Here is a 21553-nt window from a genome sequence, read left to right on the forward strand (position 1 = left end):
TAATAAACTAAGACAAATTCACAGAGGCATGTTAACTGATCTACAAGCACCTGCACTCATACACGTTCAGGAACACACTTTTTGAAGCTAGATCTTAACACACAGGCGCAAATTACCGAAATATATATGGTGCCCAGGCTAAGGGAGGAAATACTCTGTCCAGAGGTAAGATAGAAGGGTGAGACCTAAGGGTCCAAGAATTTCCTCGTCCATGATCTTGGATGGGCTGCCCCGCACACGTTACTCTAATCCATGCTTCATCACTGGCACGTCCTGATATATTTTTAGTGATGCTAATCAAGCTACAGTGTATAAGAAAATTCCGAATATACATTATATTTGAGAGGGGACACACAAAAACTTCTAATTTCTTCCCCTTGGGGAAGTAAAATGAGGGACTGAGATTTATCTTTTTACTCTCTTGTAAAACTTGAATCTTTAAAAAACCACAAGCTTTTATAACTGCTAAAACTAAAGAAAGCTCCCTCCATGAAACTCTTGAATCCAAGCGAGGGCTTCTCTCTAGGGCCATTTCACTCATTAAAAATCTGCTTTGGGGCTTCCCTGGTGGCACAGTGGTTGAGAGTGCGCCTGCCGATGCAGGGGACACGAGTTCGTGCCCCGGTCCGGGAAGATCCCACATGCCGCGGAGGGGCTAGGCCTGTGAGCCATGGCCGCTGAGCCTGCACGTCCGGAGCCTGTGCTCCGCAACGGGAGAGGCCACAAGAGTGAGAGGCCCGCGTACCGCAAAAAAAAAAAAAAAAAAAAATCTTTGAGTCAGCCCAAAACTCCAAATAAAGTTTGGCAGTTGTCCCTTGGTCAACCACTTTGGCCACATTTGCAGATCTGTATCCTAAACTGGAAGGGCTGGCTTTCTTGCCTGCTGAGCCAACAGCTCTGGGGAGGAAGATGGTGCTGTTTTACTGGTCTGTGGAGCATGATTCATTCAAGGAACCTGGAACTATCAACTCGAGGCTAGAAGAGGCATGAACAGGAGGGAGAACAAAATCAAAATAGGTAATCTGTAGATGACTCTGGCAATCTTAAAAGCTAATCATGGAGATAAATGGAACTTATTACTTAACACAACCTATGTAATTTGTTGAAAAATAATCTTTGCTAAATCCTGGCTTATTTTAATCCGAACCATTCAAAGGCTTATGTTGTTTTTCTCACACAAAGGGGTTACAGATCTCAATTCCCAGCTCACAGTGAGTTCACCATTGTGGCTGAGAAAGCCTGATGGGCCCAGGGTACTGTCATGTTTTTATGCTATGCCTGGATGGTGGTGATGATGGTCTATGAATGGAAAACACTATCACAATAATGAAGGCTAAGCAGTTTGCCAATGATGAGGAAAGACTGCAATGGAACCATCAGAGGTGCAGTTTTAAAATGCTGCATTCAATTGTCTCAGGCACTAACAATTCTAACTTGAGATGGAAGGTGAAGTAGGAATCAGGAATCAGGAGAGGATGGTTATGAAGGCCTAGGATGGCTATGAACAGGTTCCCACTCTCCCCGAATTTTCAAAATGTAGAATGTGTAAACCCTCTGACTCAAACACTCCACGTATGAGGAAGAAATCGGACATATATATAGATACGTAAGGATATTCATAGCTATGTTATAAACCAAGAAACTGAAAAGCCTATCAATAGGGAATTGGTTAAGTGAATTACGGTATTAACAATAAAGCAAATTATTAAAAAATGGCTAAGATGGTAAATTTTGTGTATTAAAAAAAACTGTCCTGGGCTTCCCTGGTGGCGCAGTGGTTGAGAGTCCGTCTGCCGATGCAGGGGACATGGGTTCGTGCCCCAGTGCGGGAGGATCCCACATGCCGCGGAGCGGCTGGGCCCGTGAGCCATGGCCGCTGAGCCTGCACATCCAAGAGCCTGTGCTCCGCAACGGGAGAGGCCACAACAGTGAGAGGCCCACGTACGCCCCCCCCCAAAAAACAAAACTGTCCTAAAAGGAGGGTCAAATTTGTAGAAAGTAAGTTGTAAATGTAAAATAAGCAAAGGTTTTTGCAGAAGGGTGGTATGAGGAAGAAAAAGTTCCCCTTTTCCAGTCTGAGCCAAGCCCTTCTTGCTGCTTTTGCACAGCCCAGCTACTTAAAATGAGATGGGTCAGAAACACACCTTGTACTTGTGAGCAGAAGCAGCCACCATCAGGAAAATGAGTTAGGTTTTCACTAAAGTTTCACCATCCATTACACCAAGAATCATTTAAACTCCAATTCTTTTCCACAGGTTTTCATACCACAAAATAAGAGTGCACACAGAGCGTGAACTAGGGCTTATCTTGATACAAAGTGTAGGAAAAAAGGGGGGGCATATATCAAGAACATAGTTGGAAGTTGCCAAGGAAGTGGCTGTGATTTAACAACCCTGGCAAGATTGCTAATAGAGCAAATAGAAATTGGTCCTACTTTTGATATCAGGTGCAATGACTGAAACTTCAGTATTTTGTCCTTGTCAAAGGTAAGACATTCCTGCTGCTCTTGGTATATCCATTTGGATCAGGTCCTCAGAACCAATACATCAATGCTGCCATTTATGAAGCACAATGACAAGATGGTTCAAAGATCATTAAACTTGTATCTAATGGCAGCAATTTTCACCAGAAGTTTACAAATACTATTGGCATGGGTACGTTTGACTTTTCTCTACATGTAACATACTGCCCTTCAATTTTCCCATTCTCTACTGTACATTTGGCTTTGCAGAATTCTTAAAACTGTATGGAAATTATAAATCTAAGGCAAGAACTATAATTTCAAGGAAAGGCCAGGGCTAAAAATCTTAAGATAAAGCCTTTTAAAAGTATTTATAGCCTTTTAAAAATTAATCATTATCTGACAGTCCTCTCCCTCAGAACTTTTCCAAACTAACTAGTACCTTAATTGCGCTCTAGCTTGTGTCAACTATAAAGTTTGTAATTCAGCAAATTAAATATACATGGAGTGATGAGAGGTACCTACTTCCATTTTGCCATTCACTTGAAACTTCAGTAAATTAGCTGTTCAAGACTTTATTAATGTTCCAAGCAAAAGATAAAGGGTTGACTTGGGAAAGCAGTATCTAGGGCTCTGAAATGGGCGTCTCCCATTAATGGCTCTTTAAAAAATGCTTTGCGAGTGCCCCCAAATAATTATTTTCCAACATTCCCCTTATTTTTAGTTTTTAACAGTAGCAAAACCAGTACTTCAAGCAACAGTATCTAAACCAGGTGTTTGATTACAACTGCCTAGCAGTAACACTTCAGCTACAGGTAAACCAAAGTGTGGCCTCTATCCTTGACATCACCATCACCTTGGTAACTTGAAAAATGATAATTATTAACACCCACCCTACACCTAGCAAATCAGAAATTCTAAGAACAGGGCCCAGCAAGGTTTAAATGAAGCTTCCGGGTAATTCTGATGCACGGTAACATTTGAGAACCACTAAAGGAAAAGAATTCACAGAACCATTTTGTTTATATACCATGTTGGATAAGAATCTTGGTCTTACCCATGACAGTCAAAGGACCTGCATCAGACTGGAGAGGCACTCCAGCTCAACAAACAGCTCAAGGTCCTTCCTTGTCAGGGAATATAATCTCAAATGCATAACCATTCAATACCTGAGCTTTCAGCTATCCTAGGCCATTTTCTATGATGGAGACCAATACAGAAGAGTACAGAGCTACTCACTCCTAGCCCTAGTGCATATTATCCTAACCAAACTGTCTATACCAATTTTGTTACTGATTTAAAAATATAATCTGCAGTGTTCCTACAGATTTCTACTACATACCGTGAGCTTCTTTTCCCACAATGTTTATTCATGATGTTGCTTTACAGGTCAAAGCCACCAAAAATGCACTGTGAACAAAGCGAGGCATAAAGTATGTGTACCCTTCCCCTTTTATAAACTTAATGCCACCATAATACTTAATAGGGTATATACATCCTTGTCCCCATCACCCTAAGGGGTAAAAGAATTCAGAGAAAGGATATAACCTTTAAAAGTTCCTTGCAATCATACCATTTTCTAGAGGAGGTACTTCCTGGTGTACTCTATAGCCAGAAATTCACCTTCCTCATTAATAAAATCTTAAATACAATTTTTAGGATACACAATACTAAGCTAGCCAACTCAAGCCTTACCAGGGTCACTCTCATATGCCAAATTTATCAACAATCGGTTAAAAGAAAACTGTAAACCAAACATGAAGGTGTTTATAAAAGTTTCCTTTACCCAGGATTAACAGCAGATTAAACTAAAAACTAAAATGGTGGTGGGGAAATTTTCAACTTTATAGCTGGTTAAAGTGGAAACATTCCTCTTAAATAAAGGTTTGCCATAATCTGGGAAATCGCTGTTACAGATTTATTAATCACTAGCAATTTATTTATGAGAATTTCTGCTTTCCAATGAAGATATTAAACATTCTTTTCCACAACTTGGTATATCTGACAAAGTAGGATCTATGAAAAAAGTTATCATTGACAGAAAACAATCAAGGGATTCCTTGATTTGTGTACACAAAATGCTATGTGTAGCTGCTGTTAGTTAAAAGTTGGAGTTAAACAAAAGCAGGTAATTAGTAAAGGCCAAAATTAAACTACAGAAGTAAACTGGCAAGGATTTTTTGTGCATGTTACACTTAAAAAGTGTCATCTGCCCCTCAGTGGTAGATCATATTTCTTTCAACTATTTGATATATCCTTTAATACACTTGGACCTAAGAGTTTCAAAGAGAATCCCTTAAATTCTTATTTTTTTTAAATCAAAAATTTGTTTTGACAATAATCTCTTATACCTATAATCCCAACAACTTTGAAAGACTGGTAAAACCAATTCTTGTTATTCCATGTTACTTCCAATTTTATCGTTAAATATTTAGACATGTCTAAACATGAGCTTTTACCATTTCCTCACCCGTTAACATCTTAAAACTCCAAGGTTTTAAAAAACTATGAAGAGTCCCATTTTCAGTTATGTAACAGAACAAGAAATCCACCAGCACCAAAAGCTTTAAAACTCAGATCTTTAGTAGCACTCTTTAGAACACTCTAAATTAAAAATGTAATAATTTGTTAAAGCATGCAAAAAGTGTAACAGTGAATAAAAACCACAACTGACAAATATATTGGTTAACATTTCAAACATGTATAACCAATGAACATGGCCTAGGTTTTTTTTTTATTGGTACTCACTTCAGAAACTTGAATCCACAGATATAAGCAGTATATAACCAGAAAGTTACAAGTAAACACAGATTATACATGCAAATTTCTGTTCACAAAGGTCACATATGCAGTATATGAATTAGAAGCGTGCGTCTAAGATTATGGCCAAACTGGTTTTAAAATGCAGAAATGTAAAATTACATCTTGAAAATATGAAGAGATGGTCTACACACTTCAAAAATCAAATGTGCTTATACCAGATGTATGACAGCTACAGGATTCAAGTGACAAGCAATATCGCAAGAAATTAACACTGGTCAAAGAGAATGGGAATATTTTTACATTTCACTGAAAAATACAATGACTACTAGAATACGAAATCTAGCAGGAACTTAGGGAAAAAATTACAAAATCTAAAGCCAATTACTTAGTATTTCTTATTACCTAAACAGCATGACATTAAAAAGAAACTGCACCTGCATTTTAATTACCAATCTCACATTAATCAAGTTCTCAAAAATTGAAACAAAACCAAAAAATGCTTCGAACTGCAAATGAAAAGTCTGCAAGGCTCAGATTAAAATGTGGAATGTTTCAGATGAAAGTAGTAAAAATACAATTGGTTTTGTTCTTTATTGAATGGAATCAAAAGTTTTGACATTTCTTTGAAGCTTGGAACTACTAAATTTCATTTCTCTGAATGTTTCTACGTATCTTTCTTAGTGGTGCAAGTGTCTTAAGTAGCATATGAAGTCAGTCTCTAACAAGTAGTTCTGTCTGTTACCATTTTGATAAAACAAAAACAATTCTTCATTAACTTAACCGTATATGTATTTTTGCTATAACACTTAACACATGAACAGACGTCTATTATTTTTCCACTATAACAAAAGAGTACAATAGTTTTCTTCTAACTATCTGTATTGTATTTAAAAAAGGTTAACATTTAAAAACAAAGAACCATTATTTTCTTTGAATTCATTAAGCTTCTTGCACATCTTAAGCTTCCTTCTTCTGCCTGCGTTCTTCTGCCAATTTATTCAGAAATTTCTGAAAAGAAAAGAGAAAAAAATTTTTTTACAAAGGTTAAGTCACCACAGTGAAACATAACAAATGGATTAACTCCAAATATTCTATCCATGTTTAGGGACTTGAGTCTAATTTAACTATAACCTTATCAATATTTTTAAGATCCAGTTATTCTTATTAGGCAGGTATGAAACTAAACTGGACACCACAGTAAGGCATAGGAGAAAAACGGTAAAACATGGAAAAGTTATTTAATGTGCAATTAAGACTAACTTACAGAGATGATCAAAGACCATAACAGCCACACCTAAGTACTGATAAACCCCAAGAACTTAGTTAAAATGACACATATTTATTCAATGACCCTTCCACTAAGCCAAGCAGACAAAATATTTATATTAAATTGCTACTACCACTGAAAATACACAGTTCTTAATGCTCTAGTAGCTTTATATTATAAATCAGTGTTATCTACAATTAAGTTATCTAAAATTATGAATTCTTTAACTCTTACTTTCAAGTTTTTCCCCATTATTTATTTCAATACTTAGTCCTTAAGCCACTAACTAAAACACCAGACTTCAAAATATCCAAACAGAAATTTGTTATGCTTTACCATGTTGTGCTTTTTTAATTTATCCTTTTATCTTTATATCCTGTTGATCATGAAACTTACTGAAGTGTCATTATTAATATATAATAATTTAAAGTCAATGTAAAAATCATTAAGTATGAAGGGATGTGGCACTTTATAAAGCTGGCTTTCAGGCCTCCAATATACAAATTAGAGAAATCACAGTCTAACAACCATTTGAGAATACTCAAATAACTTTAATTATACCAAAGAATTTATAACATTTAGAACTATAAATTTAGAAATTACTCAATTATCAACATTTAGTTAAGAGTGTTTTCTAGAAAGAGGCTTAATTAACAGATGTTTCTAGAATTCATTTAACTGCTCAAGGCCCATCAATAAAGAATGTTATCTCCAGGATAAAGCATGCTGGGTCCACAGACAGTACTTTCCATAAACTTACATGATTTGCTAGTTTTCACTAAAGAACTCTACTCTTTTAGATATAGCCTTACCTTTAATTTCTGATAATGAGGAAGGCTGCTGCAATGAGTATTCTTTGCAACTTCTTCATTTGTATAAAAGAGTGAACACAGCTTACAGTAAAACCCTGTTTTAGGTATCACATAGTCTATACCTAGAACACAAACATACATTCTTACAAATTCAGTAAACTGAAGATTTTAATAGTGTTCTCAAATCTTTTTTTCCTGTCAATATAATTTGAATGAGGTAACATTTGTGACAAGTCTAATATAGCCTAAGCTAAAACAAAACAAAACCCATGACATTGTTAATAGTTTGTACTTAAATCTTGAAATAGAAAAGGTAAACAAAACAAAAAGCAATGTGAAATTCTCAGAAAACTTTGAGAAAAGAGAACATATTATGGAATGGTAACAAAAGATAATACAAAATCAGGAGACATGGGTAAGAGGAAAAAAGAGTGTTCCAATTAAGATTTACAAACTGTTTTGCAGAGAAGTAAATTAAGAATGTTATCAGAGCTTATGTAAGACCAATTTTAAAAATCTTATTTAATAAGAGTTTGGGGAGGGTGAGAGGGGAAGAACAAAGCCTTAAATCTCACCAACAGGAACATTGGGCTGATATGGTCCAATTCTATACTCATCTGGGATTGTATAGTCCTCCTTGTTTTCATCACTTTGGCCATCTGCGTTTTCACTTGTATCTTTGTTGGGATCATCAGCATTCTCAGCAGATTCAGCACCTGGTTCTGTATTTTCCTCATTTTTAATTCCATTTTCCAACGCTGCTTCGTTTTCTTGGTCAAGTTCCTCGATCTTGTCCACCTTAATTTCAACCAAACCATCATCATTTTTGTCACCAGATTTAAATGCCATGCCCGATTTACGAAGTTTCTGAAGTTCCGAATCTTCCTCATCACCAACCTCATCTAGAGTGACAAAACCTTCCATACTCCCTGGGAAACGACGCTGTTAAGAAAGACAAATTTACTCTGCAACAATTATCCTGCAGCATCCCTTCCATTTGCTTTACTTGAAGGGAAAGGGATAGCGTCTTTGCCTTCATTTTTTCAAAAAAAAAAAAAAAAGCTGACTTCTTCCTTTTTCCCCTCTAAATTACTAACCTTTTCAAAAACACCTTCGCCTGTTTTAAAACTAAATAATCGAAGGCTTGCCTCATACAAAGAGCAGAAAATAAGTATGAGGACATTCATATTCTATACTTTCTGAGACTATTCTGCTGCTAGGGAATGTATCAAAGAACTGATCTGGTAGGTGAAAGATGTCCTTCAAAGAAGGTATCTTACAGTATAAATCTTGCTTAGAGAACATTCAGTCTAAAAATAGCACTGTGGTTTAAAAATCAAGCTCTGGAGCATGATTGCTTAGGTTTAGATTTTGGCTCTGCCATTTACAGGCAGTATAACCACAATCCACTCAATTTTAACATATCTCTATCTGCTCATTCATGAAATGGGGATAACAAAGTATCTATGGCATAGGGTCATTATAAGAATCAGTTAATCAGCACACACGAAGAGCTTAGGAAAAATTACTGTATGTAATAAGCGCTCAATAATTAGCTCTTAAGAGTGCAAACACAGCACTATCCATTTCCGCCAGAAAAAGAATCTCAAGACTAACTTTTTTGACCAAGCCATCAAAAACTGGAGGTAAGTATTAGTTTCCTAGTAGCTGAGTACTGCTTAGAAGGAACCAATGAAATAGGATTATAAAAATCTCATTTCAAGACCCATTTATCTTAAGGAGCTCCAAACATAGGTAGTCAATACACCATGGGTCTCTTGAGTTACTATTCTTTTACAATGTATGTATTTTTGTATTGATATTTGCCTTATATGCTCTTATATGTGACATGTGTTCTAAGAAAAAATGTTTTAAAACCTATTAAAGTATCTAATCAAGGTTACATTTCTCTAATAGGAAAATTCTTCAAATTCAACCATTCTTGACAAAAGGTTTTTAGTGGCCTGGGTCAGTTAAGTTACTGTAAAATTCATACCCCATCTTTTAAAAAACAAGCTGGACCATAAAGGCTGCCTACTACTACTTACACACTATCACTACAAAACAGAATCATATGTAGCTTTAAGTCTTTCTCCTTCACTACTAAAAAGTTCCTTTTGTGAACTGACATTTTTCTTTTGAAAATTAGTCCTATTTAATCTATTTATTGCAGAGTTTAGATTTCAATGTTTTTATTATTCATATCTATTTTTTCCTAATATAAGTGACTTCTCTTTACTGTGACCCTAACATATATAATTTGAAACGTTTATCTGATCTCGTTTTCTACTAAAACAGGTCAACATATAATCTTCTTTTACCTTTTTAAGCTTTTTCTTGGCAGTTGCTGAAGCACTCGCATTTGCATCTTTTTTCACAACTTTGTCTGATGGTTCCTTTTTCCCATCAGATGCCACATCCCCTAAATTAGCAAGATCTGTCTCATCTCCCACTGAACTGCCACTTTCTAGCAGTGCTGCTGCTTCTTCTTCATCTACAAGTAGCTCATCTTCAGATTCAAGAAGCATGTTAGGTTCTTGTTCTGCCTGGTCATCCTTTGTATCTTTTTCACCATCTTCTCCTGATTTCTCTTCTTGTTCTTTACCTTCGGTTGTACTTTCAGTCTTCTGGGAACCATCAGTTTTGGATTTCTTATCACTTGGAGATTCTTTGCCATCTGGAGAGTAAGATCTTTTCCTGAAACCAAAAGATACATCTGAATTAATTCACCTGAGCTGGAAAACAAAAGTTTTTAATATACTAGTATATACAAAGACACAGACACACACACACACACACAAAGGGAAATTACCGGGACTTATCTTTTTTCAGTAAGTCAATGCCTCTGTTGGGAATCTAAAAGACAAAATTTTACAGAAGTTAAATAAATGTATTAGAATTTATAGAATATATAATTATCCAATTAACTAATAATTGATGACCACCCTTTATATATCAACTAAGCTTATACAATCTCTGTAACCATACCTAAGAATTTAAGCTGCACATTACAATTCATTACAATCAACATTTCCATAGAGCAGTGAGTAATAAACATTTTGTTAACAGAACTCTGTTCAAATAAAATCTTAAATAAAATAGATAAAAGTAAAAAAGTGCTTTATACAGACATCAGTTTAAAAATTTCTGTACTAATGAAGACCAGAAAAAGAGGAAAGGTTATTCTCTTTCAATAACCAAACCCTATATCCTTGGCATATAAAAATGTTTATAAGAATGTCATGGCTTGAAAAGCATGAAAACAAACTTTATAATGAAGTAGAATCAAATACTACATACCCTGAGTACCAATTTTTTGTATTTTTCAGACAGGTCAACTTTTACACATCTTCCTTGAAACCAAAGGGCCTTTTTCAAACAGTGGTCAACCATTGCCATTGCATCTTCTCTGGTCTCCATCTCAATAAAGGCCTGAAAAAAAAAATTAGCAAAGACATTATTTTTCAGAGAATTGTACAGAATGTTAGAGCTTATTTTTTCTACCTGTTAGGAGAATTTAATCTTTAGTATAGAGATAGCAGTAAGAGTTAAAAATCACCCAGTGAAATAAGGGCAATTTGTCAGATTTACAAAGTATCTTGTCCAAATATTAAACCACCTGTATGCAGTCTTTTTGCAAAAGTAACTGAAGTACTAAGCTTAGAAAATATCACTCAAAATACATTAAGGAAAAGAACAAAAAATTAAAAAGTAAAAGTTTGGAAGGATACAAACTCATGTTGCTACAAAAGGGTTAACAAAAAAGAAAAGATGCTCTCCTTACTGTGAATTTTAAAAATGAAATACAAGTATGACATAACTTAATCCATCCATTAAATTCACATAATTTGAAAAGTCTTTAATATCCAGTGTTTGCAAAGCTCTCACTCTCGGACAATGCTGGTGTGACTATACATGAGCACTATTTTTTGAAGAGCAATTTGACACCATCAAAGTAAAGAAAGCAAATATCAGGATCCAAAATTCCAATTCTGAAATTGTACCCTTCAATCAAATGCATAAATTCACATGCCACAAAGTCCACAGCAGCATTAATGGCACAACCAAAATACTAGCAACTCTAATATCCATCAACTAAAGAAATTAAATTCATTACAGTTTACTCAATGGAATCATATAATGTGGAAAACAACAGTATGATATAATCCCATTTGAAGTAAGGGGGAAAAGTATACCTATATACACAAAGGAAGATCTCTGGAAGCAAACTCTGGAAACAAATAGTGTTATTAACCAAGCAAGAGAAAAGATCTTTACTTTCCACTTTATTTATTCACTACAAATGAGGATATTAAACAAAAAACAAACAAAACTTAAAGCACTTTGAGAAATAATCTTTAAATAGAGCTTTACTGGAGTATAACTGCTTCACAATACTGTGTTAGTTTCTGTTGTACAACAAAGTGAATCAGCCATATGCATACATATGTCCCCATATCCCCTCCCTCTCGAGCCTCCCTCCCAATCCCACCTCTCCAGGTCATCTCAAGGCACCGAGCTGATCACCCTGTGCTATGCTGCTGCTAGCTAACTATTTTACATTCGGTAGTGTATATATGTCGATGCTACTCTCACTTCACCCCAGCTTCCCCCTCTCCCCACTCCATGTCCTCAAGTCCATTCTCCATGTCTATGTCTTTATTCCTGCCCTGCCACTGGGTTCATCGGTTCCTTTTTTTTTTTTTTTAGATTCCATACATATGTATGTTAGCATATGGTATTCGTTTTTCTCTGACTTACTTCACTCTGTATGACAGACTCTAGGTTCATCTAACTCACTACAAATAACTCAATTTCATTTCTTCTTATGGTTGAGTAACACTCCACTGTATGTATGTGCCACATCTTCTTTATCCATTCATCTGTCGATGGACATTTAGATTGGTTCCATGTCCTAGTTATTGTAAACAGTGCTGCAATGAACACTGGTACATGACTCTCTTTGAATTACGGTTTTCTTAGGGTATATGCCCAGTAGTGGGACTGCTGGGTCATACAGTAGTTCTAATTTTAGTTTTTTAAGGAACCTTCATACCGTTCTCCAAAGTGGTTGTATCAATTTACATTCCCACCAACAGTGCAGGATAGTTCCCTTTTCACCACACCCTTTCCAGCATTTATTGTTTCTAGATTTTTTTTTTTTTTTTTTTTTTTTTTGCGTTACATGGGCCTCTCACTGTTGTGGCCTCTCCCGTTGCGGAGCACAGGCTCCGGACGCGCAGGCTCAATGGCCATGGCTCACGGGCCCAGCCGCTCCGCGGCATGTGGGATCTTCCCAGACCGGGGCATGAACCCGTGTCCCCTGCATCGGCAGGCGGACTCCCAACCACTGCGCCACCAGGGAAGCCCTAGATTTTTTGATAATGGCCATTCTGACCAGCGTGAGGTGATACCTCATTGTAGTTTTGATTTGCATTTCTCTAATAATTAGTGATGTTGAGCATGTTTTCATGTGCCTCTTGGCCATGTGTATGTCTTCTTTGGTGAAATGTCTATTTAGGTTTTCTGCCCATTTTTTAATTGAATTATTTTTTTTGATATTGAGCTCCATGAGCTGTTTGTATATTTTGGAGATTAATCCTTTGTCCATTGTTTCATTTGAAAATATTTTCTCTCATTCTCAGGGTTATCTTTTAGTCTTGTTTATGGTTTCCTTTGCTGTGCAAAAGCTTTTAAGTTTACTTAGGTCCCATTTGTTTTTGTTTTTATTTCCATTTCTCTAGGAGGTGGGTCAAAAAGGATCTTGCTGTGATTTATGTCATAGAGTGTTCTGCCTATGTTTTCCTCTAAGAGTTTGATAGTGTCTGGCCTTACATTTAGGTCTTTAATCCGTTTTGAGTTTATTTTTGTGTATGGTGTTATAGAGCGTTCTAATTTCATTCTTTTACATGAAGCTGCCCAGTTTTCCCAGCACCACTTATTGAAGAGGCTGTCTTTTCTCCCTTGTATGTTCTTGCCTCCTTTGTCAAAAATTAGGTGACCATATGTGCGGGGGCTTATCTCTGGGCTTTCTATCCTGTACTGTTGATCTATATTTCTGTTTTCATGCCAGTACCATACTGTCTTCATTACTGTAGCTTTATAGTATAGTTTGAAGTCGGGGAGCCTGATTCCTCCAGCTCCGTTTTTCTTTCTCAAGATTGCTTTGGCTATTTGGGGTGTTCCGTGCTTCCTTACAAATTGCAAAATTTTTTGTTCTAATTCTGTGAAGAATGCCATTGGTACTTTGACAGGGATTGCACTGAATCTGTAGAATGCTTTGGGTAGTACAGTCATTTTCACAATATTGATTCTTCCAATCCAAGAACATGGTGTATCTCTCCATCTGTTTATGTCATCTTTGATTTCTTTCATCAGTGTTCTATAGTTTTCTGAGTACAAGTCTTTCACCTCCTTACGTAGGTTTATTCCTAGGTATTTTATTCTTTTTGTTGCAGTGGTAAATGGGAGTGTTTCCTTAATGTCGCTTTCTGATCTTTCGTTGTTAGTGTATAGGAATGCCAGATTTCTGTGCATTAATTTTGTATCCTGCAACCTTACCAAATTCATTGATTAGTTCTAGTAGTTTTCTGGTGGCATCTTTAGGATTTTCTATGTAGAGTAGAAAATTATGTCACGTCATCTGCAAACAGTGACAGTTTTACTTCTTTTCCAATTTGGATTCCCTTTATTTCTTTTTCTTCTCTGATTGCCGTGGCTAGGACTTCCAAAACTATGCTGAGTGGCAACAGTGGACATCCTTGTCTTGTTCCTGATCTTAGTGGAAATGCTTTCAGTTTTTCACCATCGAGTATGATGTTTGCTGTGCGTCTGTCATATATGGCCTTTACTATATTGAAGAAGGTTCCCTCTATGCCCATTTTTCTGGAGAGTTTTTATCATAAATGGGTGTTGAATTCTGTCAAAAGCTTTTTCTGCATCTATTGAGACGATCATATGGTTTTTATTCCTTAATTTGTTAATATAGTGTATCACATTGATTGATTTGCGTATACCGAAGAATCCTTGTATCCCTGGGATAAATGCCATTTGATCACGGTGTATGATCCTTTTAATATGTTGTTGGATTCTGTTTGCTAGTATTTTGTTCAGGATTTTTGCATCTGCGTTCATCAGTGACATTGGTCTGTAATTCTCTTCTTTTGTGGTATCTTTGTCTGGTTTTTTATCAGGGTGATGGTGAATTTGGGAGTGTTCCTCCCTCTGCAATTTTTTGAAGAGTTTAAGAAGGATCGGTGTTAGCTCTTCTCTAAATGTTTGATAGAATTTGCCTACTAAACTACCACTTGGCTAGAAAATTCATCTGTGATAAGATAAAGAACCACTCCACCTTGGATGCCAAATTACCGCCCCCGCCCTTTCTTCACTACAAATGAGGATATTAAAAAAACAAAACGAAACAAAAAACTTAAAGCACTCAGAAATAATCTTTTTCAACACTTCTACATGTATATTACCTGACTTTTCATCCTCATCAGTATATAATTCTTAATTTTCCCATAAGGCTCAGCGAGCTTGAGGACAGCACTGTCAGAATAGCCAGAATGAGGTAAATTGCTGAGATGTATCACACGTCCAAGTTCTTGTTTTTGATCAAACTTCTGGTCTGGCTTCCCTTCAGGTTTCTTTAATTTAATAAACGGGAAAAAAAGGGAGGAAGGGGGAGTCAAACGTTGGTAGGTATGCCGTAATTATTAGTTAACAGTTAAGATTATCCTAGATATTAGCAACAACTTAAAATAGCTGTAAGTTAGTAAATACTAAAATGATGTATCAAATGGTTGGTAATACAAATCTGGAAAAACAGATATTACCTTTATTCTTTTATACTTCTGGGATAAATGAACTCTCACTGGCTTGCCAAATACTAATGCTGGTGTGGTTGTATAATAATCCACCGCAGCCTGAGCATCTTCTGTGGTTGCCATTTCAATAAATGCCTAAAATGGCAAAAAAAATTATTTCCCCAAACCAACCAAATTCCACACTACCTGAAGTCTTTCCAAAAATGTTTAATCATTTAATAGAAAGCATTTTCAAGAATCTAAAAGCAAAACAAGAAACCCAGCATTGCTAATTTGCTATTTATTAACTATCACCTCAGATTTTATTACCGTCATGATACTAAAACTATCATTTATTATGCCTACTGAATCTGAAATAATTTGGTACCATTTGGGTAAAAGTTTGAAATGGTTTTCCAAATAATTATTCTTATATAGCCCTTATAGTAGCAGCAGTGTAATAATGACAATGTTACTGCTTAAGAATCACCATTTATAAAGTTATTAATAATCCATTAGTACTAGAATTTATTACTGATTAGTTCAACTATTGGCCCTTTGCTCTATATTACATTCCATATTGACGATTTAAGCTTACATTCTTTTTCTAATACAAAATTATGTAATCCCCTTAGGAAATATTTTAGTGATGAATAAATACTACACTTAACTCATACCTCATTAATTTTATTTAGAATCAGATGATTTGAAATAACTCCAAATGGTTCCACCAGCTGTAATAGTTGATATCTCAAGTTTTTCCCTCGCTGGAAATCCATGATGTGAACAACACGGCTAGTTTCCTATCCATTAGGAAAAAAATCAAGTTAGTAAACAAGTCTCTTTAGAAGCAATATGAAACAGGTTATGTATTATATTAAAACGTTTATAATCTACGGTCAACCAGAAAAAACTAAATATTTAAAATATGTCACTGGGGCAAATCTCGAAGTTTCAGAAAACAGTATCTGCACTGATATTTAAATTGACCACTGTGTACATAATTAGATAGCAAAGTTCTTAACTTTGAATCAAGGTGAGATCTCTAGACTATGGACATAGGAAAACAAAGTTTTAACTCTTATCAAAGTCATATATAAAAGCCTGATGATTTTCAAACTAAAGCTATCTTCCTATAATAAAGACTATGACACAAATTCAATTAGCAAGGATTCAAGTCAAATCACATTCCCCCGAACAGCTAAAACAGTAAAAGCCAAGAGCTTTATTACTGACCACTCTGCCCTTTTGCATGTGTCTTGGTCCTTGCAGGTTTCCATTTCCAGCACCTTTACAAGGAAAAAGTATATTTTTCAGTCTTGTAATAAATATACTTGTGCTACCAGGCTATTTTAATTGAAAAACAGACATCTTTCAAACACAAATGAAGGATATTACAAATATCATATGAGTACCACATGTCTTCTCATGCAATGTTATTTCTGAGTTACAGTTCTATGACACTTCTTTTGCCTAACATCACTGCATTTAATTTTTATGATAAAAGCTCTTAGGGAAAGGTAACATGAATTTTATAATCACCCAGATTTCCTCTTGGTCCAACTGCCGGTCCCCCAAGATGAAATGAGGGAGGCGGAGGTCCCAGAATTCCTGGTGCTGGGTTTGTAGATTGCTGCAACATGAAGGGATCACCCCTAGTATAATGTGAAAACATAAAATATAAAGCATGATCAAGTCCATCAGAAATAACTAAGATTTACTGCTAAAACATTTGTATGACTATGATTCCAATCTTTGGGGGCATTTTTGTATGAAGTAACTAGGGAAAAATCTACAACCATAACATAAAAATTACTACATAAGATAGTTTCTAGAAATTCTTTCACCCACAGTGACTTTTACCAAACTCTCATATTCAATAAAGAAATTAAGAAAATATTGTTTATGAAATGTTGAAAAATTTAACCTGAATTCCTTACATTGATCTCCTTTACAAACAATAGCTTAAAAAATTTAACTTACATTGTGTGTCCTGTATCATTGTCAGGATTCCATTCTGGGTAGCTTTAAAAAGACCAGAAAATTAACTTTAAAATAAAACTGTCCTATTCCCAAAGTAGCCTCGTTTGGCCTTTAAAATAGAGATTATTCATTAGTAAAGTTATACAGAGTCTAAGTGTTAGAAATATTACAGTTTAAAAACATGACATGTAGATATTTCCAAAGGAAAATTTCAGAATTTCAAATTAATCCAAATGAAGGAGAATAAACTTGTTCTGTATTGCCTGAAAATGTAGGTAATGTATGTTGCAATTAAAATACTCCTATATTTGGTTTTTTTTAGCCATGCCACATGGCTTGTATCCCCAACCAGGGACTGAACCCGAGCCCTTGGCAGTGAAATCGTGTGTAGTCCTAACCACTGGGCCGCTAGGGAATTCCCTATATTTGTTAATTCAAAAAGAGGAAAAGTGCTGCATGAGGGACTGGAAATGTGGGTTATATAGGGAAACAAAGACTGACCACAGATTTTCTTTCTCCAATATTAAATACCAAGAGCAGAGCTGAATTGTGGCACTAGACAGAAAGGACAGGCCCAACAGAGCATAGCATACGTAAAAATGGCCACTTCAGTGAAGAATGGGTATCATGTGCTATTTAGGCAGGGAGATTCTTTAGGAATTCAATTTCATTCTAGCAGGTTAAACCCAGAATCAAAAGTATCTCAAAAGCAAAAAATACATCCTGAAGGGTTCTGCTTGAAAACTAACTTGTAACTTCTAGTAATTTCTCCCTTTTCCACATCTTCTATATTCTTAGAGCACGTATTACTGTTACTGCAAATGCTCTTATGAACCTGTTCTATGTATCAAAGGCTATCTTTAAGTCTATTAATTCTTTCAATTTGTATAAAAAGAACCAACGTTTATTAACCCTAGAAATAATATTAAATAACAAAGTACCACTACCACTGCATCTAACATCTCATATACAATTCCAGATCTAAACATTTTGTTTGTAATTGGCATTGCCTGGACAGTATCAACTATGCAATAATAACAATGTGGATATTACAAGTAAACGGTGAACTCCCCAAAGCAATCAATGGGTGTTTCTGATTCACGATAAGGATGCTTTAAAGGTATTTCAAACTCCTACATTTCAAGAAGAAGCTGGCATCGACGACTGTGACTTGCTCCATTGATATGTTGACTCCACTCCTGTAGCAAAGTAAATTAGCAGAATTAACAAAAATAAAACTAACATATTTTCATTTGAACCATTCAAAATCTAGGATGTTAATCTATACGTAGTATCATAAGCAGAACAAACAGCTGCCCATTCACTAATCACAATGAATTAATTTAAAACCATTTCTCTGAGTCCTTGTAGCTTGATCCTGCCCTCAAATACGCCATGCACATTCTTGGAAAAACTGGATAACTTGGTTAATATACTAACAGACCTGACAGGGAAAAGATATAGAGTTAATAAAGATCAAGAGTAGTAACTGACCTTGAGATCAGTAGGCATATTAATTTCTGCTGTGGACGAAACTGAATTTTTATTTACGTATCATTAGAATTGCTTTTTATAGAACTCTAAATATGATAAAATATCCATGCTTATATCACTTTAGAAAATATATACTATAAATGTGAATAATCAGTTAAAAATAGTATCTTTAATTTCATCCAGCCTTTGAGGTATGTTGCAAGTGTACTACAGCCATAAAAAGCTAAGTTGATTCAACAGGAGTGACCTTTCTAGAAAATGCTCCCATTTATCAAAAAACTAAGCTCCCATTATATTTCCCAAAAACAGAGAAGCAAATTTTAGGAGTGTCCATTTCTAAATTTTAAGGAGGAAAACATTTTATTTCTTCAGTATTTGCTCCTGTGTGATTATTTTAAATTTGAAGGGATTAATTTTTTTCCCTATTTTATGCAAATAAACTTTCCTTTCTTTAGTTAAAAATTCACATGTAAATGATTAACATTTTAGGCAATATAAGAAAGAGTTAGGAAAAGTTGGCTTTGCTGCCAGACTGCCTACATTCAATTCCCAAGGTGCCACTTACTAGATGTGAATTCTTCGTGTAAGTTATTTAAATTCACTGTGATTCAATATTCTCCTAGGATTTTGTGAAAAGTAATGAATTAATAAAGGTAACCTGTTTATCGGAACATTGCCAGGCACATAGGAAGTGCTAATAATAAAAAATTTTTCAATTAAAAAGAAAAGCAACTACTATTATATTGCTTATAAAGAAAGCTATCTTGTTTTACACTTCCTGCTTTACAAGTATTATTGTTTCACAAATCCCCACAAAATAAGCTAACTTTTCCAACACCCACACTACCTAATACATTATATTTGGAATATAAAACATGGTCAGGCAATGTTTTAAAAAGGGAGTCTCACTTAGAGCTGAACTAAAGTAAGGAACCAAATTATAAGAGACACCATTCTGAAACTTTTCAAAAAGTTATTTTATAAATGGGATCTAATCTTTAAAAACTAACTTACATTTTGAGAGTTTACACACATTTCTATGCCCTACTAAAATTAACTAAAACTGTGAAAGAGGTAAAATGGAACACATTCAAACAGAATGGTACTTCTAAGAACTTGGGGAACTATCTCTCAAAGCTGGATTGTCTTTTTAAAATAATGGCTAATAAGTAAGGAACTGGAAGAGATCTCTCCAGCTGGCTCTACAACCAGATATTTGGGATATAAAACATTTCTACTTGCAAAGCAACAGACCACTGACTTGTTGAAGGCCACTTTAAAAATGGCTGTAACCAAGAGGCGCCATAGGTAAAGTTCACAAAATTCAGAAGCGGGATTAAACAACTACGTTAACTTAGAATTTTCTTAACGAAAAATATTCAGATTTAAAATATCCTTGAGAAGTAGTGTGTTGGGAGAGGAGCAAAAGTTACCCTATTAGGCATGCTTCTAATTAATAGGAGATGGAAAGGATATCTAGTTGACCAGAAGTTATTTATATCCAATCCCCCATGATCTTTAAAGGTTCAAACTTGTGAAAGTGTGGCTGGTCTTACAAAGTACTAGAAGGAAAGCCAAGATCCAAGAATCAGTTATATACCTCCCAAACCCACCCATTACTAATCTGCACTACCATACCTGATCTTTTACTGTTTGGTCTAAGGTGAGGATTAAGAGCCAAAAGGTTTTTAAAAAAACCTATATCCTTGGATTCTACATGGAGGTAACTCACACCAGATTAATAAAGAGTAAGGATTCACTTTTTGAATTCAGAAGTTCTGCAGGAAAAACTACATTCACCTTGATGTCACTGAGACACCTAAATTATATAAAGAAAAGATAATTTGGAGAAGCACATGTGGAATGGCAGAATAAAGAATAACTTAAGGGCTTCTAGAATACTGAAAGGAAAATATGAACTCAAGTGACAAGACAGTGAAAGGGCTGTAGTGGCCAGTTTTCTTTAAGTGAAAGGAATTTTGAGGCAAGTTTGAGGCTGTGTAGAAAAGCAACTTGATGTTCTACAATGACCTAGAAAGAAATAAAAGCAACACCATCACTGAAAGTTACTTAAAATATCAAAAATAATGATGACAAATTAGATGTTTTTCACCTAAAAGTTTCTTATTTCATAGTAAGAAGAAGTTTTGATCATGTAGGCTATTTAACGTTACTACTAAGTGAAAAGAACAGATTTTCCAAGTTATGCAGCAATACCAGAGAGCAGGATTAAATGTTAAAAAAATTTTCATTATCTACTTTCTCTAAACTCATTGATTCTACATCAGCTATAAATTAAAAAGATCCTAACTAAAAGTGAGTATTTATTTTTTCCATAATGAAGATATCCAGAAAACATTAGCTATGTTAAGGAAACTAAAATACATTAAGAGAATCCAGGTGCTAAACTTCTTAAAATTGGTACAATTTACAAATACCATAAATTTTGTAAACCAAACAATCAAAGGGCCTCTAAAGTAATTCTTAACTGTTTCTAAATTTGTGATAAAATACCCAAACTAGCTAGGGTACATGCATTTTTACAGGTTAAAAGTACCTCTTGCACTAGGTAAGGTATCTTACTCTTGAATTCAAAGTTTTAAATATTCAAAAGTATTCTTTTGTCAATTTAGGTCCATTTACTATCATTATTTATTAATACAACTGTTAAGGAACTAGAAGGTAGCAACATTTGGAGAGAAAAGTATAATCATATATAAAAATAGAAACTTTTTTCTGATTAAAGTCCTTCTTGGTTTTCTTTTGTGTTCCTTTACTGAATTGTTTTCCCATGTGTAAGCAGCAAGGTTAAATTACTGCTCAAAGTCAGGAAAAGGAGACTTCCAACAACAGCTTTTGATTTATGATGACTCCAGTAGCAAAGATTTTAAGTCCCTTAATCACTTTGAGACACTGTAACTAGCTATCTTCCTTAGAGTTTAGAGAACCTGAGAATATTTCTTGTATT

The 21553-nt window shown here is 35.1% G+C and overlaps 1 protein-coding gene across 3 annotated transcripts in view; it reads right to left on the reverse strand.

The window, feature by feature from the left end:
* Positions 1–5142: 5142 nt before the first annotated feature.
* Positions 5143–21553, reverse strand: part of MATR3 (matrin 3) — a gene marked incomplete at its 5' end in the record, with an annotated part of 30311 nt that continues 13900 nt past the window's right edge. For 2 of the 3 annotated variants that reach the window (XM_079702538.1, XM_079702537.1), the window contains 13 exons: positions 5143–6232; positions 7304–7425; positions 7879–8101; positions 9625–10000; positions 10116–10159; positions 10604–10735; positions 14782–14949; positions 15139–15264; positions 15786–15911; positions 16345–16397; positions 16651–16763; positions 17092–17133; positions 18229–18290. In XM_079702538.1, coding sequence (XP_079558664.1) covers positions 6182–6232; positions 7304–7425; positions 7879–8101; positions 9625–10000; positions 10116–10159; positions 10604–10735; positions 14782–14949; positions 15139–15264; positions 15786–15911; positions 16345–16397; positions 16651–16763; positions 17092–17133; positions 18229–18290 — 1638 coding nt within the window. In that variant the 3' untranslated portion in view covers positions 5143–6181. Of the gene's footprint in view, positions 6233–7303; positions 7426–7878; positions 8246–9624; positions 10001–10115; positions 10160–10603; positions 10736–14781; positions 14950–15138; positions 15265–15785; positions 15912–16344; positions 16398–16650; positions 16764–17091; positions 17134–18228; positions 18291–21553 lie in introns of all 3 variants that reach the window. The other variant, XM_079702536.1, reaches the window with a different exon arrangement.

This window comes from Hyperoodon ampullatus, assembly GCF_949752795.1.
Source record: "Hyperoodon ampullatus genome assembly, chromosome: 4".
NCBI classification, from domain to species: Eukaryota; Metazoa; Chordata; class Mammalia; order Artiodactyla; family Ziphiidae; genus Hyperoodon; species Hyperoodon ampullatus.